The sequence below is a fragment of the Echeneis naucrates genome, chromosome 22 (genome assembly GCF_900963305.1).
Source record: "Echeneis naucrates chromosome 22, fEcheNa1.1, whole genome shotgun sequence".
NCBI classification, from domain to species: domain Eukaryota; kingdom Metazoa; phylum Chordata; class Actinopteri; order Carangiformes; family Echeneidae; genus Echeneis; species Echeneis naucrates.
Window position 1 is genome coordinate 6,915,651 of NC_042532.1, and position 24,865 is coordinate 6,940,515.

General features: G+C 41.9%; 1 protein-coding gene across 3 annotated transcripts in view; it reads right to left on the reverse strand.

Annotated features, from left to right (window-relative positions):
• Window positions 1-2,643: 2,643 nt before the first annotated feature.
• The window catches only part of LOC115036050 (apoptosis-stimulating of p53 protein 1-like), a 34,752-nt gene continuing 12,530 nt past the window's right edge, over window positions 2,644-24,865 (reverse strand). The window contains exons 5-24 of one of the 3 annotated variants that reach the window (XM_029494152.1): window positions 17,453-17,548; window positions 14,793-14,849; window positions 14,449-14,569; window positions 14,091-14,170; window positions 13,828-13,995; window positions 13,582-13,722; window positions 13,269-13,464; window positions 12,812-12,940; window positions 9,104-9,171; window positions 8,617-8,824; window positions 8,207-8,434; window positions 7,853-8,068; window positions 7,339-7,489; window positions 7,223-7,260; window positions 6,739-7,112; window positions 6,293-6,430; window positions 5,228-5,361; window positions 4,634-4,800; window positions 4,283-4,482; window positions 2,644-3,096 (exon numbers count right to left, since the gene is read on the reverse strand). In XM_029494152.1, the coding sequence (XP_029350012.1) occupies window positions 3,055-3,096; window positions 4,283-4,482; window positions 4,634-4,800; window positions 5,228-5,361; window positions 6,293-6,430; window positions 6,739-7,112; window positions 7,223-7,260; window positions 7,339-7,489; window positions 7,853-8,068; window positions 8,207-8,434; window positions 8,617-8,824; window positions 9,104-9,171; window positions 12,812-12,940; window positions 13,269-13,464; window positions 13,582-13,722; window positions 13,828-13,995; window positions 14,091-14,170; window positions 14,449-14,569; window positions 14,793-14,849; window positions 17,453-17,548 (2,952 nt within the window). In that variant the 3' untranslated portion in view covers window positions 2,644-3,054. The remainder of the gene's footprint in view (window positions 3,097-4,282; window positions 4,483-4,633; window positions 4,801-5,227; window positions 5,362-6,292; window positions 6,431-6,738; window positions 7,113-7,222; window positions 7,261-7,338; window positions 7,490-7,852; window positions 8,069-8,206; window positions 8,435-8,616; window positions 8,825-9,103; window positions 9,172-12,811; window positions 12,941-13,268; window positions 13,465-13,581; window positions 13,723-13,827; window positions 13,996-14,090; window positions 14,171-14,448; window positions 14,570-14,792; window positions 14,850-17,452; window positions 17,549-24,865) is intronic. The other 2 variants (XM_029494153.1, XM_029494154.1) reach the window with 2 other exon arrangements.

Below are 24,865 nucleotides of genomic sequence, written 5' to 3' on the forward strand. Positions count from 1 at the left end.
TCTCTTATAACCTCAAAGTATTTAGCTGCTACCAGGACTGCAGACATTAAAAAAATCTCTCCTTATATCTTGATTTATCTTATCTGTTCTTTTTTTTGCACTCTCCATTTTACTGTGTTGTATTTATTGTACAGTATCTCTTTAATTTGTTGCGTAACATTTCATGACAACTTCAGCTGTCTTTTTGTATCTCACACCGTGTATTTGCCAAAATAATAAAAAACATCACTAAATGTAGGTTCAATATACTACTTCAGAAACGTTCAGCAGCAGAAGCATGTGAAGAGCTGTGTGCTGCCATCGCTGCTGAAACATTTAACATAATTTGTTTTCTTTCTAACTTTTCCCACAGCAAGTTTTCCTTGACAAAGTTTTATGACTACATGCCCGGGAAAAAAATGCGAAAGGCCCCAATCAGATACTTTTGGATCTGTGACAATCAGCAGAGCTTGAAGACGAGAAGAAAAGTGCCATAGTGTTCACCTATACGTCGGCTAATAAAAGCAAAAACACAATGAATTATGAATTTGATGCTGCACACTATAAACTGTACAATGCATACTAAACTGATGTGACTTCAGGCCTACAGTGAATTTATCTATCTGTCAGAGGACTCATTGGCCTCACTCTTAACATGAACTGGCACGGCCTGATCCCTATGGACGCACACACACACACACACACACACTGATGGGGAAGTTAGTCGAATAAGAATAAAAGAACAGTTAGCTATCAGGTGGTGACATGTTCAGTGCTCTCTGGGTGATGTATTTTACATACAAATGGCTCCATACCTGCAATGGAGGGGACAGAAAAGAGCACTATTACTTAAAAATAAAAAAGTGTCAGTGCTGCGTTCCCGTGTGTGCCCACCCGCTCTGAGCTCTGGCTATCAGAATGAAGACAGATGCTGAGCAGGCACAGGCTCTGTCTCAGAACGGGAGATGGAGTGTCACTGACTTTCAGTGGTGTGTGTGCACTGTTGAGTCTTTTGCTTTCACGAATACCAACATTATTTTCCTTCGTGTTAATTCACTCTGATTTATAGCATTTTTGATTTATGATATTTTTGCTACACTGTGTGTGATACTTATCTTCTTCTCCCACTGCTTTTATCAAAGTCTGAGCACCGCGTATATGTGATTAATTCAGTCACACTCATTGCTTTCATTATCTGTACGGATTATAGTTTCTTTATTATTATTGTACATTAGCTGTATAGTTATACGTTGCATATACACAAAGTAATGGTGCACACTACGCAGAACAATGCGCCATTCTCACATCAAACATCATTCGCTTTATTGCTTTATATTTTACACAGCACATGTTAAAGGAAATGATGCTTTATTTTGTGTCAAAACATTCCTGTACACTGGGTGGCAGCAGTGAGTGGCGGCATCAACACTGACAGAAAGATAAAGAGCAGTGTCCAAATAATAATAATTATTATATTATTAATAATAATAGTAAAAATGGTTTTAAATAAAACAAAAAATATCAGTCATAATACATTTAACACAACTACTGAAATTTGGAAACATGAAAAAAAAAAAAAAAATGACACTTGAGAGAAAGTCAAGTGGTGTTCACACTTTAGATTCTTCATTCTCTCTGAGCTAATTTAGCTCCATTTGAGAGTCAAACTGGTTAGCCCAGGGATAAAGTGTATATTATCAGCTGTCTGGTTTGTTTAAGTGTGCCTGGATCAGATCACATAAATTGAAAGATTTTGACTTGATTTTTAAGACAATGTTCACAGTTGTCCAAATGTATACTCAGGCATTTGTGTAAAAGGTCAACAGTGGACTGATTACTATTGAATAACCAAACATTGAGTGGTTGGCAGTTGGGAGAAAATGTTCTGTGTACTGTTAGTTCATTAGTTTCAGAAACATACCAGGCTTAGGACCAGTGTGAGCGGCGCTCTAGGCTGGACTAAATTTTGAGTGAATACCTAAGTAAAGAAAATGACCATCTATCCATTTCCTTGTGCTTGCCCCTCACATTTGAGCCCATTTTTACACACTTTGGTTTCACGATAACATTTGTATTTCACAAACACCTTCCAAACACGTTCAGGTTTCCTACTTTTTGCCTGATTCATCAGCAGCAACTATTTTGCAGTTGAACAGATGTTGATAAGACAGCATGGACCTGCGCTGAGTCAAGATGTATGACTGCACGCTCGCTGGGTTTCGTCTCATTGCTGCATTTCCAACATCTGCTCTGATAAGCACCGCACTGATAAATACCTGCTCCATTAACAGCCACAGTGCTGACAAAACCCGACTTCCTTTAACACACGTTCATCTGTTCCCTCCTCTCATTTCCCTCTCTCCAACCTCACTTTCACGTTTCAGATCTCGCACATACTTAAGCCTGATCTAACCTGTAAATGTACTGCATTTGTAATCTTCACTCTGCACAATGTGAAAGTGTTCTCAGACAACACGCTATGCTCACTTCCTTTGAGGAAAAATGCAATATCGCTATGCAGTTAATGAGCTTGGTTTTATGACGATCCTACTTTATTTTTTTTCTTCTAACACCATACAAAAATAAATGCTCAGAGATTGAGAATATTTGGATAATGTCAGATGAAGCTTTATAACTCTAATCTTATGGTATCATGTTTTGAGCTAAGTGAACTGGAGCGGATCTTCAAGCTGCATCCAAAAGATAAGGGACTTTTTTTTTTTTTTTCATCATCGCTCATGCGGCGGACCTCTAGTGAAGTTGCCAAGCTTCTGTTGCTCAAAATAAGATTCAGACAATTTCTTTAACTCTGCAGCAACTCAGTGAAAATATATTATGATTCTATCAGAACTTGTCTCTGTGGTTCCAGCGTTACATCCAAACAAACCAAGAAAAAATGTCCATCAAAACTTTGAGCTTCATTTTTGTCTCTTTCTTTGCTCTCTCAGCATCCTGGCTACCTGCATCCTTTTCTCCTTCTATCTCAGCGAATGCTCCGTCTTCAAGCTGTCTCTGCATCTCTTCTTCGTTGCGTCTTTGCCCTCTGTGGGCGTGCACGTGACCCCTATCTGGGCTTTATGCCAGTGACCGTTGTCTGGGTTTGATCCTTGGATACAGCTGGAGAGATGGAGGGGAGGCGAGAGGGCTGGGTGACTACATCATGTTAACATTGCTCTCAAGGTGCTTTAACACCATGAACACAGTACAAATTTGCCAGTTAACACATTTCGTCCGCTGATGAGTCACATGACTTCATTCACTGAATGAACAGAGACTTCTTGGAACTTAACAGCAGTTTCAGTTTGTACTGTAAATATACAGTTCCAATATTCAATTACCATTTCCACTGAGGCATCATGGCATGCTGTGTGGTTAAAGCTGTAAAGGCTGCTATGATGGAAAGGTTTTTTTTAAAGCTATAATAGCTGAGCATTACTAGTATAAGTATTGAGTTGAAGTGCTGTTGTGTGTATAGTGCCTTAAAAGACACTTTGCAGACATGGCAGTTAAATAGTTTTACTTGATAAGTGCTTTAGTGTTTTGGATGAAGGAAATATGATGTTAGCTGCTAGTGTTGTAGCTATGGCTCAAGAATAATAATCATTCAGAGGTATAATCTGCTCAAAAATCTTCAGATATATGTCACTGACAGATCCAGTCAAGATCAGTTTATACAAATTTAAAATTAAACTTATTTTCACTTCTTCTACTGACTTTATTCTAAAAGCCACTGAAAGGCTGTTATTATATAAACTGCAAAGTGTGACATTTTATTTTGTGTCTTTATGAGACATTCACTGTCGGCATTAGTCGTCAACTGTATGTCAAATTTCTCCACCAGCAGTGATTTGTAAAATTAGCCCCCCACAACACATCAGACATCAGACACATTACAGACCTGTTATATTGATGGTCTATTGGAGCAACATATGTCCTTACAACCGGCAAAGTTAATGGTAACTAGAAAATGATGTGCTTGCCCTTATGAAGGACAGAAAAAGTAAGAATACTTTGTAACTTTGCACTTTGCAAGAACAGAAAGCTGAGGGCAACAATAGCTAAGCAGGGCATTTGTTAACAAACAATCTACTGGGTAGTCTGGCAGGGACATTTAGTGTGAATTATTTCGTAAAGAAGGGATTTGCTCTAATATCAGAGTTGTGCTGTTTACCTTTTGTGAATGTGAGTGTTGCTGGTTAGTCATTATAATGATGTCAGCGGCCTGGCAGTTGATGAGCGCTCGTGTTTTTCTATGTGTGCATGTATTTACAGTGAGGTGATGTGTGTTGGACTGTTCTCTCACCCCCAGCAGGTTCCTGGGCACATATCCCTCCCGGTCATTAAGTCGTGCCCACCACCACTCTGTCTCTGTCTCGTCACGTCGACGGAGCACAGTCAGGGCATCCCCCTCGCTGAAGGAGAGTTCATCCGCCTGCTGTGCCGTGTAATCCCAAAGACCGTAGACCAGGCCTTTGTTCATTACACCCAGCTTCTCCTGTACACCTGAGAAATTCAAGGTATTCAGTCTTGAAAAGCAACTGTTCTTTTCATGCTTGAATACTGTTTCGAATGTGTTTTCCTGACAAAAAAATCTACATGCTCTCCCACAGAGTTAAGATATTGATTTGCCATCAGTCTCTCTGCCTTCACCTACCGTAGAGAAACTGAGAACACTGTGTGTAGCCCTCCTCCATCTCTTCACATTTATCTGCTGCCGTTTCAACGTCGCTAATTGTTGTGGCGAAAATGGCCGCCCCAGACTCCACCAGCATCTTACAGAGATGAACGCTGTTACATGAAGCTGCACAGTGCAGAGGAGTCCTGGGAGAGACAAATTAAAACATGACTTTTAAAATTCCTCTGCTTGCCAAGTGTCCTTTGCCTCTGATAAGGAAAGGACAACAATGTTCACGCAATGCACTCACATCTTAAATCTAACAGACACAATTATGTCATCATAAAACAGACTGACGTTGACTAAACACGAATTGAGTTGGCAGCATCAGTAATTAAATCAAGCAACTTCTGAATACACAGCCTCATTAGACTTGATAATCTCTTCCCCCGTAATACCGCTAAAGCAGTTGAGCCAAAAATGAATTTAGAAATGCAATTATCTCTGTCATTGTTGCCTCTGAGCCGAGCTCCAGCATCGCCACCACAGACTGTGCTCATTACCCAGACTCCCTCCAGTCATGCAGCCTCTCTGTTGTTAGTCTGAATGATTACATGACTCAACAGTACTGACCATCCGTCACTGTCAGCTGCATTTACATTAACTCCGAAGTCCAGCAGAAACTTGACAATATGGTGATGTCCAGCGCAGACAGCATTATGAAGAGGAGTTATGCCTTCATCATTTGGCATACTGGGATTTTCCACCTTGAAGACATATAATGAGAACATACGTAAAACTATTGAAATAATTTTTATTATTATTATTATTATTATCTATGACAACAATAGGTAACTGGCCTGGACAAACCATTGCAAGGGTGCTAAGAGCCTGATTTCACTGCAGAATTCGGAGAAGAGTTCTGTTAAAGAAATGTTGCACATTTCTTTAACAGCTTGGAAAATTCTTGCCGTGTTGAGTCTTAATGCCCGTGGATTTGATACCTTCAATACTGAACTTGTTTTTGGATGTGAAGCATCTTAATGCTTCTTTGTGTATCAGCTGGTATTTTCCAGTCTGAGGAATCAATAAGCACTTTTGTCCAACCTACAAGTGAAAGCCGTCGGTAGTAGATGGAGTTTGCTTCTTAAGATGTAAGGCTTTGTTCACAGGAGCCTTTTGCTCCTGTAACACACTATTACAACTGGGACCACTTCTCCCTCGACAGTATTGCAGGAGGATCAAAGACATTATACCGAATTTGTATTGTCCTCAAGGTATCAAAGGCTAAAATTCTTCCAGTTAACAGCAAGTCTGTTGAGGCATCTGTGTGTGGGTTAACCGTTTTTGCTGGCATGTAAAATTAATCTTCTATTACGTAAGGGAGTGTATTTTTTCTTTTAACAAATGTTAAATGGGAAAAAAAATAGCAGTGAAAGATTAAAGAAAGTTTTTTCTGTCAAAGGAAACCAGTTGACTTTAAAAATCTAATTGATTGAAGGTTGTTAGCACGAACAAAACACAAGTGTTGAAGAATCATAGCACAGTTTTCCCTTTGATATACAAACAATTTAATAAATTCCTTTGGAATTTATACTATTACAACCGTATTTAGGTATTATCCCATTGGTTTATTCTTTTATTACAACAGACTCTTAATGCAAGTACAGTTAAATATGAATAAATGTTATGTTTTACCTCATAGATAATTCTCTGCACAAGATCAAATTCTCCCTCTAATGATGCATCCAGCAGCAGAGCTAGAGGGTTAAACTTGACCCGGAGACCATGGCCTGTCCGCTCTGATGACGGCTTCTTCAGGTTCGTTCGCTTTGTCTTCAGCGCACAGGGAGAGGGAGAAAGTGTTGACAATGCAGAACGTGAACTGCAGAGTGCTTACTGCTTACTGCTTAATTTGGCAAATTGGCTTTTACAGGGAACAACAATTATATTTTTTAGGCATTCTGTAATGTTGTTTAGAGACAAAAAAGAAAGGAAATACAATGAAAAAGAGAGATTTAGGTTTACATTTTTATGAGAGGAGAAATGTACAAATAACATTGTCCATTTTATGAAAAAGAAGGCTCACGGTTGGTATGTTTCAATAAAACCTGGAGGAATAATAATACTGTATTTATACCCACCTTAGGCTGTGATGGCGGTGCAGCAGGTGATGGAGAGGTCTGGTCTACCGAGCTGTGACAGGGACTGGATCCTCTGTGGTTGTTATTGTTCTGGTCCTCTTGCCTCCCAGGTGCAGGAGACATGCTGGGTTGAGCTGGCGGAGCCACGTTATTAGTAGTTTCCGCTGTTGCTGTTGCTGTTGCTGTTGTCTCTTTGGGTGTTTCTACGATAACAGAAGGAGGGGAAATGCGCTGGGGGTCCGAGTTCAGGTTTTTCACTTCACCCTCCACAGCTGCCACGTTGACGTGTTTGTCACTAGGTTCAACATTCCCGTTGGCTGAGTGGATGTTGTCCATGTCGCTCAAAAGGCAGTCAGGCTGGTAAAAGGTGTTGCCTGGAGGAGTAGAACATGCACATTAAGCATCAGAGAAATCAGAAGAGCAAAGATCCAAGATGCACACTGTCATATAGACCAACGGGTGCCCCCCCAGATCAGTTTCTTACTGGAGACTCCTTCCATGCCTCCTGCCAGTGTGTTAAACCTGCAGAAGGAAAATCAAAGAAATCACTTTCAGCGTCAAATTCACTCAAAAACTGACCTCAACAACAGCAATACTAACCTCTGGTACAGTAGTTTCTGGATGTTTGGCCCCTGTGGGCCCTCAGGTTCAGTAATGGAGCTCCGTTTCTTCAGTGGTCGTGGAGCATTGCTCAGGCGTCGGCGGAGAACCTCCAGGTCAGCATCACTCTGGTAACGTAGCTGGGAGTGGGCTGGGGACACAGGTAGGGTGGAGTCTTCAATGCTTACAGCTACAAATATTGCTTTTTGGATAAGTTTATTTATTTATTGAGGTTAGGTTAGTCATTGCTCCAGGTCTTAAATATTCATAAAAAATATATAGAAAAAATTACTACAACTTTTAAAATATATATAATCGCTCATTTGGAACAAGACAATTTCGGTAACCCCAAATATTCTTTTTACAGGAAATGATCACAGACAAACTTGGAAATGTATTTCCATCTAATGTAGCATAGCCCTCTGACTGACAGAGTCTACGATATCACTGGAGACAGATTGAACAGATTTGTGGCTGCACACAGGCTGGGTCTGATTTGTCATTTGGTACCTACCGACCGGGGTGAGCTTTGTGGGACTGAGGGGACGAGGGATGTTATCTACGCTTGGTGGAGGGATGATTTGCCCATCGGCGCTCTCCCCTCCTGCTTTTCCTCCCTCTTTATCCACTACATCTTCGCCTCCTGTTCTTACTCCTCCTCCTCCTGCCTGGAGGAACGGTACAGGGGACGGAGATGTGGAGGAGGTGGGGAGGATGGGTTTACCGTAGACTGTGGAGGGAAAAGAAGAGAAGAGATATTGACTTGTTTTCACTTGGGGACATTGTGACACCAACACAAGAAGGAATATATTTAGCCTAATTACGCAATCCAAACAAATTTAAGCTCTAATTCACTCAGTTTCATTACCTGCTTTGACAGTAGTTCTGTTGCTGAGAGAGCCATAGTTTTTGGCCTGAGGCTGCTGGAGGTACATGCTGTAGATGGAGCTGCTGTTCATCGTGGCAGGGCCCTTCCTGGGTGACTGGGGCCTAGAGGGATGATCCGGGACGTAAGGACGTACAGCCACTGCTGGAGGGAGATCTGTACGCTCTGATTGCGGGGACAGTGGGGAGGGCTGGGAGGTGGTGGCAGAGCCTACCAGCACAGACCAGTGAAATAAATCAGACAATTAGCATGGCATAAAAGAGTCATCACTCAATTTCTGTTTAAGAATGAAAGAAACTTCTTATTCTCTTGGAAATTACTCATAAAGCAATTTCAATTAGAAAAGGTGATGCGGCACATGAATTTAAGAATAATCCTTGTCATAAACTGACCTTGGCTTGAATTTGGAGGAACAGAGATTCGTTGCTGTATCTGCTGTGAGGAGGATGATGACGAAGGGGAAGAAGATGTTGTGCTGGCAGCACCAGATCGTGGCCAGCCCAGAGTACCAGGGGCAGAACGGGGCAGGGAGCTGGTGGCACTGTGATGTCCTCCTGCCTGGTGGGTGGCACTGGGGTAGGTACCGTATCCAGAGGGACGCTGGGGGGAGAAGGAGATGCATGACACAAAAACAGACCCACAACTGAGTTTCTTGAAGTGCGATTGCACAACCTCTACTGAAAAGCTCATGATTGTTTTGGAAGATTTTTCTTGGGAGAAATTTCTTGGTTTGAAAACTCATTTAATGTGCTGGCTTGCAAACTGGGAGCCAAGGGGGCTTTCTAGTGACCTCAGTTGTGCCTTTAGCAAAATGAAGAATATTTCCTTTATTGCATCATTCACTAAAAAGATTTGTAATGGTAAGCTCAGAAACAGTACCTGTTCTGGACTGTTGGCCCTCCAGTCTGACACACTCTTACTGATGCTAGGCCAGGATGCTTCATTAGCTAAATGCAGAGGGGAGAGTAAGAGAGAGGAAGTGCTCAGAAATTGACAAAGATCACCACAGGAAAAACTATTAAGGAGAGGAAGAGGTCACAACAGACACTTACAGAGAGGAAAATCCGAGTTCCTGAGTGTGTTAAAGTAGGTTAAAGGCAAAATGGAGTTATGGAGCAGGAGGCATGTTGAAAAGGCATTAAATTAAACTATGTTATAATTCATGCTATGGTGTGAGGAAGCTGGAAAAGATCTGGTTGTTAACATGTTGAATAACATGCCAGAATATTTGAAGAGCAGTTTGTAACTCCACACTGCAATAAAGAATATACATAAAAACAATTGACTAAAATAAAGCATTTGATTATTGACACTTTATTTCAGGGGGATAATAAAATCATTAATCAGACTGCGTACCTGACAAACTTTGATTCTGCGGTGAACTACACAGTCAATTTCTTGGTTTCACATGGACAACTTAATAATTAAACAAAACAAAAAAAAGCAACAGCCTCTAAAACATGAAATTATTTAAATTTGACCTGACAAGGCAGGCTTTCTATTGTCAAACCACAACATAGCAAGTACTTTTAATGGAACAAGACACATGAGCTTGGTTGTAAAAATGGATGAGTAGTATACTTGTTAGATTTTTTTTAAATCTTTATTTACAGTAACTGATGATTTCAGTCACATGATTGGCTTTTGGGTGGTGTTCATTTTAAGGATTATACTGTGTTTTATTGAGTAAGATGGATAATACCCTGTAACACAGTGCAGTCCAAAAACCCCAAACAACAAAAAGCTGCCTCCTTGGAGTTTTAAAACTGAGCTGACTGACTCTGTTAAAATGCTAAGCTTTTAGAAAACAAAGCCAATGCCTTAAACAAAGGTATCAGCTGGATGTAGAAAGTAGCAGTTTAAGCAAGCCTCTAGCGGGTGTTACATAACTAAATGACACAGTCCAACACAACACTGAGGTTAAAGTCACTGCCAATCACTACATTCAGCCAATGTTGCCAATTACCTCATGACCACGCTGGAGGTCGGTGGCCTTGCTTAATGCTTTACAGTTTCACATCAGGTAAAAAAACACACGCTGACATATAAACAGAAGACTAGTTATCAGGAAATAGCCCCGTGAAAGTCAGCATGGAGCTGGTTAGTATCAAAACACAGTATTAATATCACCAAACCGTGGTGTTCCGAGGCCTTCAGAGAACTGCTTTCTTATTACGTCTCTGCATGAGAACTGACTGAAAGCAGTATTAACACAACTATGTATTTATCTGTTCTCCCAGGCACTCTGGTGATTTAAGCTAAAAGCATCACCATCAAACATCAGCAGACACTGACATGTTTTCAGAAGGAAACTTTAACATGGTTTTAGTGTACAGCATCACAGCTTAGAGCAGTGAACACAACATTCATTTAAAGATCATGTGCATATCATTAGTTTTGCAGGTATTTGGTCATTAAAAAGTCAGGAAATGCAATTATGAAAGATTTTCAACAGCCTGGCAGGCCAGCATGTTGTTCTTCGTACCATCCCTGTGAGCCTCATTGAAAAACCATGTGAAATGCTATTTAGTCGTTTGTGGGACATTAAAGTTCTGCTTCATGTCAAAGGTAGTCGGCTGGTATTTGGTCAAAATGTGTCTGGAAGCTGTTACTGTAACATTTGTCCTATCTCTCTGTGGTACGGCCATGTCACAGTTCTTGCACATTCCAGACTAATACTGATTAACCACTCAACCTGTGTGTCCTGCCGTCAGGACACTAAGCTGCGCTCTGCTACCTTTGGAATGCTGCTGCGGCCTGCTGACCTCTGGAAGAAAACAGTCACGACAGGAAACAAACAGTTACCTCCGTGCGAGCTGGAAATTTGGCCATCTGCCTGAGAGCTCCGATTAGACGCAGTCAGTCAGTGTTGAAGAGGAAGGACAGCACAGAGTACAGCACTGCACACCATCACAGATGATTTCAAAAGGGAGGTCACACCTATCACTACCAACTCTATTGATTCAATTCAACTGACACATGATGTTACTTTGTGGCACAAAATAATGCATTATAGTCTAAAAATATCATTAGTCCTTCACACTCGGACACACAAAAAAGACGTATATAATGTATTATCTAGTGTGTGGAAGCTGATCAATATGCTTAATAGATTTAGTTAGTGTATTCAATATTTTAAGGGGGGCATTAGATGATTGATGCCACTCTCACATTTGTAAGTATAAAACTTGCCAGCAGCTGATTATCTTAGCTCAGCATAAAGACTGGAAGTAGAGAAAAAAGTTTTTAATGGATGATCTTTAGAGATGCCGATAATTGGATATTTGGCTGTTGCTTTGTATTTAGCAGAGCTAGTAAGAGTAGTATCAATCTTTTTTTTTTTTTTTTAATCTTTTTTTTAGCAAAAAATAAAAAGAAACATATTTCCTAAAATTATAAATTGTTTCTGCAAAGTTGATAAATATTTATAGACTAATCAACACCACATTTAACATTATGTGTTGTAATGAATCAATTTTCCATCACCTATCATATCACATATTCACAGCAGTTATTGGGCCAAATGAGATTCTTAATTAAAGGAGAGGGTATCTGTATTCTCTGAAACACAAGCATCAGGGATTTTGGATCTATTCCTACTGATCATTAACCGAGGCCTCGAATGGAACTTTCAAACAAAAGAGCTTTTGTTTCAGAAGATCTGGCATGTGGAGCCTGTTACTACGCTACACTACTATTGATAGTGAGAGAAACATGAAACTGTTTCTGTTGATCAGAAGAAATTTCAATATGCAATATGCTTTTTTTCACCTCTGATAGCATTCATACAGTAAGCCCACTAAGATTTGTTAGAGAGCTTTAAATCATTCTGATGGCAGCACTCAGCTCTCATGACCCTACACTCTCCTAATCTGCAGTCTCCTGTTATCTGACTCACACAGACGTACTGAATATAGCTACAAGTCAGTGTACCTCAGACTTCCTCTTATTCATCTGCTGTGCCTGCCCACCAGTAGACTGTTGACATGATTTACAACAATCTTTTCTCCACGTTACATAAGCTGGGATAAAAAATAGAACTGCGCCATTTGCTCTGGCATTCAAGAGTACAATGGGATTTGTAACACTCCTGGTTCAAGACACTTTGTTAAACACACGCAAGTTAAACTGAGCAGAAACTCATTTGCGAATTCCAGCCTGGGTGTGAACTGTTCTTCACTATCTCTCATCAGGCAGGAGGATTTGAGGGAATAATTGAATAAAAATCTAAATGTGGATTATGGTTGTCCATACATTTATGTTGTTTATGTTGGCCTTCTTGACCCCGAGCAGCTGCCAGATGTCTGTGTCCTTATACATATGACCTTTTGATCTGAGGCGACTGTGTATCTGATTCAATTATGTTCCGCCTCTTCACCATCTGTTTTTTATAGCCGGACATAAACAGTCCATATCAAGGACGGTTTGAAGGCAGCCTTCAATTTTTCAGCCAAAGGCGTTATAATCTCACTAAAACATCACACATAATTTAGAAATGCGATGTAAACAGGTCAACTACACCTGTATCGGTGCAGCTAATCTATCCCCAGCGGACAAGTTTCTCTAACAACCTAGGGAGGGACTCACTGTTGACACTGTTGCCCCCCTGAGGGGACTGAGGTCCCTCCCATGTCTCAGTGGGCTCTGACAAGACGATGTCTAAGTCTGACACTTTCCATTGGCTGGGAGGGTTCCTGACACCACTCCTGTCCTCCTCTGTCACAGGGTCACACCCAGCATCACAATGACATCGACACGTACGGCACAAACATCAGTTGATGACATTGAGGTGATGTCACAAAAGAGTCACAACAGCCACCACCATCACAACACCAAGAAGTGACAAAACAATCATCACGAAAATTACCCATAACATTAACACGTCAACATATAAGGTAACATCAACAACGACAGATAAGGGGAGAGGAAAAAATGGAGTTGACAGACAGGAAAAGGAAAAGGAAGGACAGCAAGTTAGAGCTCAGGCAGAGAGTCGAGATAATGCAGCAAGGAAAGGTGACGCTTCAGGCCATTTTGGACCTACCTGAGAGCGAGCGGGTGTGGCTGAGGGGAGTGGGTTTGGGCGGTGGGTCGCCTGGCAGGGGGTACCCCGCCTCCTGTCTCCCTTCAGATGGAACCTGGATGTAGGGGCAGACAGCTGCCACTCGGCCCAAAACTCCACCACCGGGGTGGGAGGAGGTTTGAGGGGAGGACATGCCTCCTCCGTTCATACGGCTTAACTGTTGGAGGAGAGAGTTAAAACAACAACAGCATGAAAATTTTGGGCTGCTGAGGGGAATGACATGCATTTATAATTAGCTGGTTAGCCTTGAATAAAGACTAATAATGTCCAGTGCCTCGGCTCGCTTCTTATGCAGTCGTTCTCTCAGGTCTCCGATGCGTTGATCCATCACTGTCACCTGGGCATTCCTCTTGTTCAGTAGCTCCTTGTTCTGGGCCAACTTGCTGCTCTGCTCCAGGTTATGGCGATTACGAGCCTGAGACACACAGCAGATCAACACTCATAAGCTCTCATGAACCATATGAGAAAAATGTATGTATTTCTAATGAAGGAAACAGCAGCAGTAAATGGTCTGATTTACCTGCAGCTCCTGGTAAAGCTTCCTCAGCTCCAAGGCTGCAGGACCTGACATTGGTGAGCCTTTCTGGCCAGGGACAGCTCCATGTGACCCCCCAGGAGTCCCCTGTGCTGGTGCAACGGAGTGTAACTGAAGGCGGCCTCTCCTCAAATCCTCCAACTGTTGAGTCAACTGGCGAAAAAAGGTTTTAAAAAGGACTTAGCCACGACCGACCCTTTTGTGGAATTGACACATTTATAATAAACTCGCACCCTCAAGTACATTACCTGGTCCACTCTGATCACTGCAGACTGCAGCTCCGCCTGCTTCTCCTGAAACAGACTGCTGACATGGTCGATCTCTGCAGCTAGACACAGAGGCCAAGAGAGAAATTAGACACATTCACGGTGACATCAGTTCATGGTAGTAATCGTTTCTGACGTTTTAGGGCATATTTTGCATATCAGGTGAACAGTTGAAAATATATCAGGTGTAGCACTGTTTTTCAAAAGCTTCCTTCGTGTTGCAGCAACACGAATACTTCAGAAGATTAAATTCATGGTCTATAGTCCTGTAGCCATAAACTGCAGTGGCTGTTATCCATAGCAATTATCTCTGCAGTGAGTTTAGGGGGTTTAGGCTTACAGAGGTTTCCATTGATTAGTTTGCTGTAGTCGACTTGTCCTCTCATGGCTCGGATCTTCTTCAGCTTCGCTTCCTGCGTCTCCACTCGCTCCTTCAGTCGCTGCAGCTTCTCAGCTTCCGACTGTACAAAAGAGGAGAGCAAAAAAACAAAAAACAAAACAAAACTATATAACCACGTATAAATTGCATGATAAGAAATTCCTAACGTTTTGCAATATCAAAAAGATATCAAAGTTGCCATAACTTTGCTTACAATTTTAAATTTTCCACAGACAGATGCTTCCAATGCACATATTTATGTAAAAAATGATTTGAAGGTCTCTTCAAAGACTGATGGACCTGACCTGTGTCTGTCCCTGGTTGGACCTGCCTCCCTGCTGAAGATACCTCAGCCTCTGCTCCTACAGGGAAAGAAGATGAGGACACGATGACACAATGCTATGAGCATTTCCCTACACCTTCTCCTCCTCTCTTCCAGGTCTCAACTTGACTGATTGTGTTCCACATTTATGTCCGAAGGAGAGCACACTGAATGCTTTCGCAATATTGGTGAAAAAAAAAAAAAAAAACAAGAAATTTGTTTGGAGTGTTTGAGTCATTAATCAAGGCTGTCAGCCCCATGCTGTCAGTTTGTATACACATACCTCTTTTTATTGTTGCAACAGTTTCACATTCATCATGCTGTCACTCAGAATTGTGCTAATACCGACTGATACAGGTGCTGCCATTAAAGATAACATTTACAAGAGAGTAGACAGAGAATATAAATATTACTGTTTCAAGTGGCCCGTCCTCTAATGGAACTGGATCATCCCTTGTTTGATATTTCCACATAATTCCGAACTGATTGTTTTCATGAATTAAACTCACTAACGTGTTTTCATTCACGGATGCAAACTGGGGTTGATCACTGTAATTCGTTCACAGATTTTGGTGACATGAGTTCCCATCATGGCGCCGCCCACCTTGTGAGCCAGTAACTGAAAACATGTGTGCGGCTTTGGAGTAGCTTTAACACACACGAGAGGTGTAACGTAATGTTGACTGCATTATGCCTGAAAAGCATAAACACTGGTTTCCTCGGGGGACATTAAGCCTGAAGCAGAGATGATCAGGGGCCCGAGTTCACAACACAATAATGTGTGTTTATTACATATTGTGCTACCTTAGTGAGTCTTTATTAAAACCCTAATAATCAGAATCAGAATCAGAAGTACTCAGGGGAATCCCCGGGATGAAATTCTTCTATCTGGCAGCTTATCTTCTAATAGTTAAGTCTGATGGCAATGGGAATGAATGATTTTCTTTCCAACCCTCATCGTGGATGGATTTAAACGTCCACTGCTGTGGTCTCTGTGATCCACTTGTGGGTGGTCTGAGTAATCTAAGATGAAGTCTACCTTCCTGTGTGCATCCCTCCAACACAACCCCCAGTGAGTCTAATCTGGTTCCAATCACAGAGCCCGCTCTTTCGACCTGTTTGTCGAGCTGCCTTGCATCCTTCTGTTTTGGACTACAGCACAGAACAGTAAACTTGCAACCAAGGACTGATAAAACATCTGCAACATCTTTCTGCTGACGTCTAAGGAATCGACCCCTTAAGAAAAACAGCGTCTGTCCCCCTAACATCTGTGTTAGGGGGCCAGTCCAGCTTGTCGTCCAGCTGTACTCCCAAATAACTGTAGGTTTGCACCACCTTGATGTCCACTCCACGAATGTTCACTGAGGGAGGGGGCCTTTGGGAAATCCACTGTCATTTCCTTTTTCTTTGAGGTGTTCATTCGTTACTCCTGTCACCAAAGCCTCTTGTCCCTGTATCCAGTTTCCTGTCCTGCCCTGATATCCACCACAACAGCAGTATTGTCAAATAATTGGAGTAAAGGACTCTTTCGCCATATTGTGTATAATCGTGCGGCTACTGGTTTTCATGGATTTGTGCATTCAAAGTTGGAGGGAATGAAATAAAAGGGAGAGAAAGAAAGAGAGAGAAAGAGGAAAAACAAGGCCTGTCATGTGTGATGCTGACTGAGGCAGTTTACACCTCTCCCTCAGCGTTGTGTTGGCACGTAGTACAGCTGACCAGTTTGCAGTGTGTGTCTCGCTTTCTCACACACACACACACAAAGTGGGAAATGGAATGTTGGCAAGAAGCCTCCAATCATTCACTCGAACACAGACACACACACACAAATAAAAAAAATTACATAACAGGAGCTTGTTTCGATGCAGGAGTAAATGTGCACATGCTGTAGCTGTGTTTTAGATTTTATTTATTAATACATTTTTTACTTTGAATCCTTTTATATTGAAGTGATGGATGTATCGAACTGACGGAAAATGGGGCAGCTGAAGGACTTTTCCACGCGGAGAGTGAAATGCTTCAGCACTTACACACTGGAAGGAAACTGTCATTTTAGCACGGAAATTACTGCTTTTAAAAATGCTTAAAATCAGCAAGAAGTTGCCACAATTGGCCTTGAAAAGCTTATTCCAGCTCCCTGTTGAAAACATTTATTCCTTCCTGTGTAGACACTTTGTTAAATGAGTAGAGTGCCTTTAACAAATTAAAACTATCTTTTCCTTGGCTCAACACCCCGACTCTTTCCTGGAATACAGCTCTGCTTCAACTTCCCAGCAGCTGTGGCTCCTGTAGTGACCGCATATCCTGCCAACCGAAGGGTCACTTCCTAATGTGGGAATAGGGGACAAGTGACCATGACCTGTGTCTCTCACATTCACACACACAAACCTGGAAGGGGAATGGTTGTCTACAGCTGTGAATTGAGATCCTTCCAGTCCTTAAACTTTGACCTGGCTCACATGTCCTGTTACAAGGGAAGATGCATGAGCCGTGATCCTTGCATGTGCGTGCGTGCGCGCGCGCACACACACACACGCACATTCTTTGGAGGCCTTAGCTGCTGGTGCCTCATGGCTGACCTTTTCAGGCAGACTCTAGAGTAGATAACATCACACTTACTGACAGGTAATCCGTTCAAGTTACCTTAGCGACCAACATCTGTTGCTGGGCTTCTATTTGTTGCTGCTGTCTTGTGGCCATTTCCTGGAGCTCAGAGAGGGTCAGCTCCACTCGGGGAACCTACACACACGGGGGTTGCACAGATTAATACAGTATGTCCATAAAAAAGCCTATAATTCCTTCTGTGTATCTCCTTTACACGTGATGGAGCAAAAGGATAGCTCCTGACAAGATGACACACAGCTGCACACACATATCATCTCACACTTGAGGTCAAAGAGCATCCTGAGTGTGTCGTAGAAATGTTGGGCCAGCAGCTGGTGGCCTTGACAGAGCGACAGAATTATGGCACTAGTTTGAGGAATCCTATCTGGCCTGGTCATTCGAGCTCCGTGACACAGACGTCAAGCTTGGCTTGAAAACAACGAATCACACTGATCATCCGTCATGTATTTTGCTATCGGTGTTTTGCCAAGTCAGGAACACACCAGAACACACAGTCAGGTGGCGGTACAGAACAAACATTTCTCTGATTGTGGACGGAAATGTTTGGCTGTGTATTTTGGGGGGTTGAGGGTGTGGTGGTAGTGGGAGGGTTGGGGATGGCTTTAACAGACAACAGAGGAAGGTTTCAGCCCAGCCACATCCTGCTATTGTGCATGTTCACACATGGACACACACACATCCATAAACAGCAACTGGCCTGCTACATTCATTGCCAGTACACAGCGAGGCTAGACAATGCAAAAGTTTTCAAATTCTATCCAGTTGGAAATAAGATCTAAACCCCTGACTGCAGTTAAATTGGAAGGCACTGAGGCCCCAGTCGGTTTTGTTAAATGTTCAAAGCAAATTCTCACATATCTCAGTGGAGACTTCAGTGCCACGACTCAGGGAGGAGCTGGTGAGAAATTCAGTAAAATCAGTCAAACGAATTAAACCCAGCAGCCACTTAACAGCTCAGGGAGAATAATCTCTGTCTCTGGCAGCATTAGCACTGAGCTAAATATCAGTATGAATGATTAATGACAGCGATAGCCACACTGTGCTACAGACAGCATCACTGCCCACAGGCTCTGTTAGAAGTATTCACTAACTTTATGCAGACGCACAGTTTTCAAACATAACGCACACTACATCATGTTTTAGATGATGGCATTATACACATTACACAGACTTTTCCAGGCAGTGCTGCCACATATTATTAGCTAACTGCTGACCTATGGGATTCTGCAGATCCTCACTTTGATGTGCATGATGAAGGATCTGCAGATGTGCTTCCCACTCCAGTCCAGTGCTGCCAAGTGGAAGAAGAGCAGTGCTGGTTTAATTACCATCACTGTTATCATGTGGACACGTAGCAGTGATGTCGTGTTAAGCGATTGGTGTACAACTTGAGCCCCACCAGCATTCCCTATATGAGGCAATGATAACCTCGGTTGCATTTTTCTATTTTACTCAGATTTTCTCTTTTTTTCTCCACTTTCCAAGCTCAACCTGCAGTGTACAATCTGTTTCAATACTATTTCCTATCACAGTCTACTGTTATAATGCATCGTGTTTGTTGACACTGTCACAGAGGTGGTAATATATGTTTCAGCACTGAAGTCAGAGTTGGCTGAGGTGTTGTATTATAACACTATATATTCAGAGGAGTTTCTAATATTCTGCTTTAGACACCTGCTGGTAGAAACATCTCCCAGTGTAATGCAGTCAAACTCTGGCACTAAGGTGGGGCTAGGTGAGGCTATAGGCCAGCAAGGATTCCCCCCATATAGCCTCAACATGAGTCTCCTAGATGTCTGACAATGTTTGACTGATTTTAGAGTAGTAACCACATATGCACTGCAATCAGAGGACTCACTATACTTAAACACATAGAGACAAGATGTGAACACAAGAGAAACACATCATTTGGGGAACACGTCAATTTACAAATCCAACTGTTATGGAGCAACAGTGTCACTTATCTGTAGTTGATTTTCTGGATTTGTGGTAAACATTCACTCAAGTCCAATATTCACTGACTTCTGCAGACAACAACACTACGAGACCTGTGAGCCACATCAGGAAAGCAGTAAGTCAGAAAACCAAGACTATAAACAGAATTGGATGAGCTGTCCCTGTAGTTTCCCTTTTTCAGATTGTTTCAATGTTTAAAATTGTTATTATGAGCTGCTGTTATCCATTTTGCTGTCACAATGGTGGCCGGCTGTAGCAGCTGTGGTGCAACTCATACCAAGCAGTGCTATTAGTGATGTTGGATTAATGACAGAAGTAATCCAGCCTGGGAAATTCAACACAGCTAGTAGGTGGCCTCATCGGCAGCACAATAACATGCGATAAGTTTCCAGTTGTGTGAGCTGTGTCATTTCTCAGTTATTGTGCTTTAATTTTTCAGGTAGTTTGTGATACATTTCTATAACTGCTAGCCTTGTAGATACATTTAATAAATTTGTTACAATATTTCCAATATATTTTTTTTTATTTAATTGAAGGCTGTGATTTATTTTTTTTTTACTTTATTGTTCAGCACTGTTCAGGTATGATATATGGTATTTCAAAGTTACTTTTAAATGCTACACAAATGCTACACCAATGACTGAATGACATGTTACTGCGCATTAAATCCATCAGGTGACGATACATCAAAAAATGACAGAACTAAATTTTCCAGAACCTTCCACTGCATCTGGGCTTCTCAATACAATCAGTAGCAAATTGTTGAATCGTGGCAATTTCAGAAACTAATTTTGTGGGCAGCTGAGTCATCAAACATAAAAATTCAGAGTGTCAGGTTTGCGGAAGCATACGCTGTCTTCAGATTGCCTAATTGGCTGTCATCTGTTATTTAGAAGGTGGAGTTTTCCTGTCAGTGAAGTTTATATGCGCAGAGACTGCAGCTTGTACCTTTCTAATGATGGCATGATGACATGCATCTTACATCTGCTGAAAAGTTAACAGTTCACCTGACAGTTCACAGCAGTGTCATGTATCTTGCCGCTAATGCCGTTATTAAGACTGTGCTGCTCGGAGCCCCCCCACCCCACTTGGCTGACATTAACATGCAGTTCCCATCAGCCTCCCGCTGTGCTGTATTTACCTGCAGGCTGTCCCATGTGATCCTGCAGGAGCGGACTTTAATTTTGCTGCATTGTCCTTCAACAGTGAATTCCTGCACCAGATCCACCTCATTCCACTCCATCCTCACAGCCACTCAGAGACACACTGGACCTGAATGCTTTCAGGTAGAAAAATGTTGCTGGAGGCCGGAGGGAGAAAAGCTTAAAGGAGGGGAAACGAGAGCGATCCTTATCACAACTTTCCCTCTCGTCTGCCTGCTGATGTGCTGTGATTTACGACACTCTCTCCCCCCCGCTCTCTGCCTCTCTTACTCGGCCCACGCTCCCTCCCTCCCTCCCTCCCTCCTCTCGCTCGCTCTCTCTCCCTCTCTCTCTCTCACAGACTCTCTCAGTTATTGGTGAGTTTTCGTATGACGTGTGGACAGAGTGGAGGGCCCATTAATGTGAAACTGCATTTAATTACTACTAACATGTAAACCAAATTGTACAAATGAACAATGAAAGAGAGTCATTCATTGCTCCCTTTACACTATACAGCTCATCCAGCCACTTCTAACACCATCATCTGTTTCTTTTAGTTCCATCCATGCCTTTTTTTATCACTTCATCCGTCTCCACCCCGTCCTCCTCCTCTATCCCTATCAACATCATTTCTTCATCTGCATTCCTTCATCTCTCCTTCTCTCAGTCCCTGTCATTCCTCTGCAGCTGGCTTTTTGCTGCAGCGACTTTCCCCTCTCTGGCTCTCTGTCTCCCCCTCACACCTCCCTCGTTCTCCCACTTTCTCTCAGAAGGGAAATCACTGCACCACAGCCTGATGGAGCACGAGCTGCTCTCAATCAACCTCCGCCTCCAGCTCCAGATGTGTGCTGTGAGGAAGATAACGGCGATGATAATAACGTCTATGCTCACTGATGAGTGGCCATGCAAGCATGCGCAACGATCTCGTGGAACGCATTCCTGCCAGATGTGACGCACGTGTGCGCACACACCGAAAGAGTAACAGCTGACTCCTGCTGCGTCATATTTGCCTCTTCTTTCTGTCTCTGTCTCGTTCTCTGCAACACACACAAACACACACATGCACACGCATAGTGACATGTGACCTAACTGCTGCGTCACACATTTTCTCTTTCATTCTGTGAACTAGACACACATCTGTTTCCTCAGTAAAATACACATGCACTAACACACACACACAGACACATCCAGTAATGCAAGCAGACTGGAATTTCTGCCAATGCTGTTTTTCTAGGTTCTGTTGTGGGAGTGGGCCTTGTGTGTGTGTGTGTGTGTGTGTGTGTCTGAACTGTTACAGTGAATAACTGCTCTGTGTTTCTATAATGATATATAACTTATCATTAGTTTTACTGACATTGGATGACATTTTCATGCATACTCAGTAGCTGCTGGAGGCTGAAACATTAATGTTTGTCAGAACTATTGAAACTTGCTCAAGTTTGTTTTTTGGTACAATCAACAGCTCTTCAAAAAAAAAAAAAAAAACACCTTCCGATCTGAGGGACACAGTTGCAATTGTGGACAACACTATCACATTAAATGATAAAGCCACATGAAAATCATTTTAGTATTTCCTCCAGATGGGGCTGGCTCCATTTTGAATAAGTGATATGTGAGATTTTTACATGCAAAATTACAGCAAAGTCTGCATGTGATGCATTCTTATTAATCATTGGTAGAGTTTAGTGTTATACGAGGTCATTGACAACCCACATGAAGATAGCTTTCATTTGACTGGTTGGATAAAAACATTTCTGGTCTGTTTGGAACAGTTGGATAAGAAGGAGGAGGAGAAGAGGGAAAAACAGAGCTTTTTTGAACTGATTATTTCCTGTAGACTAACCATGCCAACATATTATGTTAAAAGACAGCTCATTAAACAGCCACCATCACCTCTCATGACCTCCTACAAACTTTGCTACTGTATTCCACAAGCCATTTGTGGTTTATTGTCCAAAACATGTTTACCTGTAACCTTTCCAGTTCTTCCTGTAACTATCATTTACATTTTTTCCCATTTTAAACTGACAATTATTTAAACTGACACACAGCATAACCTCCTGTCAAGTCTCCAAAACTCTAAACACGTTTTCTGCTTTACACACATTTTGTAATTCAAAATGGCACTTTTTAAATGAACTGAACACGGTTCTCTGCATAAGACACAACAATCGGACATTAAGTCACGTTTGAAATTTCAAAACACTGCCATTCAAAATGACACAACACTACTTGAGTTATTTGGCCAATATATGTTGAACTTGGCCAAACACCTAAATGCTTAATTGTTAACACTTCAATCAGGAAGGAAGCACTATAAAAACACCACAGGTGAGCACCCTTTTTCTTTTACAACAACAATGGAAGATGTTGCAGAGAGAAAAAGAGGAAGAGGGAGGGTGAGAATGAGAGGGGGAGAAAGAGTGTGAGGTAGCTGATAGAGGAGTTCATAGCCAAAGGAGACAACAACTTGAAATCAGAGCAACCTTAGTTGATCGTGTCATCAACCATGGGCTGACAATTCAAGAGGCTGGGCAGAGAGTGCAGCCCAACTTGAGCCGTTTTACTGTTGCCTCTGTCATCCGGACTGGATGGAGCACAGGTACGTAACCTATCACACTATGTAGTACACCCCACGTCATAGTGTATCAGTTGGGTGACACCTATTTACTTCATGAATGGCTGATGTCATACACTAACTGTACACATTTCCTGTACAATTTACTCTACTGTGGGGGAAATATCTTTAGGCTTCATTGTCCAATATTTCTTTTTTTGTTTTTCTAAAGGACAGAGAGACGTAACCATTGTGGAGGAAAGGGCCAAATGTTCACCGGGGTACAGGCGCTTCTTCCCTCGATGTCTGGCAAGGGAAGATATTGTCTGTGATGTGGACGAGGCATTGTGGCCAGACCCAAGATGGCGTCCCAAGATGCTGCCTAATTATTTTTCTTGCCTATATTTTTCTTGCAAGTTTCTTTTTCAGTTTACAGTTTTTTTATGAGCATATTTTTGTTCACTTCAATGAAAATATATCTGGTGTGCATATGTTGCACTGACTTGTTTGGTGAAAAATAAAAAAATATTTAAAAATTTTAAATATCTGCAAATATTTCTGTGCATGTGAACAGGCTGAAGAATTTTCTACAACTATTTTAGTATTATGGCAAAGCATGCTAAAGATGAGAGTGCTTTACATTATGCCCAACGGTGTGTAGTTGGTTAGACAAAAATCTGGTAATATGAATGACATGAGTGCCACTTTTTAATTTTGATAATGGTATATGTAGTTTTGGTTTCAGTGCTTCATTTTGCAGATATCTGAGGTATTTTGCAGTTTGGGTGTGTGCTTTTGTGAATTGTGTTAAGTATTTTGATAAAACCGCACTAGTTCGCAAAATTGTGTTTTCGCAATTGGAAAAAACTGTAAGTCGCCGGCCCATGGTGGGAGACTTTGCTGTCAAGTTGCCGGGAGCTATGTCAATCATATATGTTAAAACTTCAGGGTTTTCCCCTTTTTGATCTGTGCCAAGGTTTCCAGAGAAGCATTACAGCTGTCTAATTTTTTACAGTTATTTGGATTTTTAAAGACAATGTTGCAAAGGCTTTGACTGGACTAATTAAAGCAACAACAGAGAGAATCTGGCAACCGAAGTGGAAATGACTGCAGTGTTATCTCAACTCTGTTGCTGGTTGAAAAGACTCTCCTCTGCACACAGTTTCCTCTGTATCTGAATGTTGAGATCCTGAGTATGGGAAATGTGTTACTAATGTTTTCTCAGAATGAAGTCCTGTACTTCCCGTGAAACCCGATTTCCAAAGTTCCGTTGTAATAGCATCAATGAATAGCTCCGCTCTGAATCATTTTGCTGAAATTGCGCAACACGAAGTGGCTGCTATCGATCAGTTTTTGCGAACAATTTCTTTGTAATTTTATCAACACATCTCATGTTGCTGCTGGTCACTGCTCTTTATGTCAGTTTTACGCACATGATAATCTGAAGCACATGGAAATATTTGACCCGCTCAGTGTGTGAGCATTATGGTTTCCAGTGTGTTTGTTCTCATAGTTGTGCACGCACACACTGGGCACACACCAACACACATGCGCACAGGTTTTTCTGATCATAGGTCCCCCTAGCAATGAAACCCATCCCCTTCACATCTGCTGTACGCCTCCAGTAAAAATATTTCTCCAAATCTACAATAACAGCCTTCAGACATTCCTGCTTCCCCGGTCAGCCCAAAGGGAAAAACTCTGTTATCAGAGCCACTCCAGTGACTAACATTCACACAGCAGGGTGGCCCGCTTGTTGCAGAGACCATCCTTTAC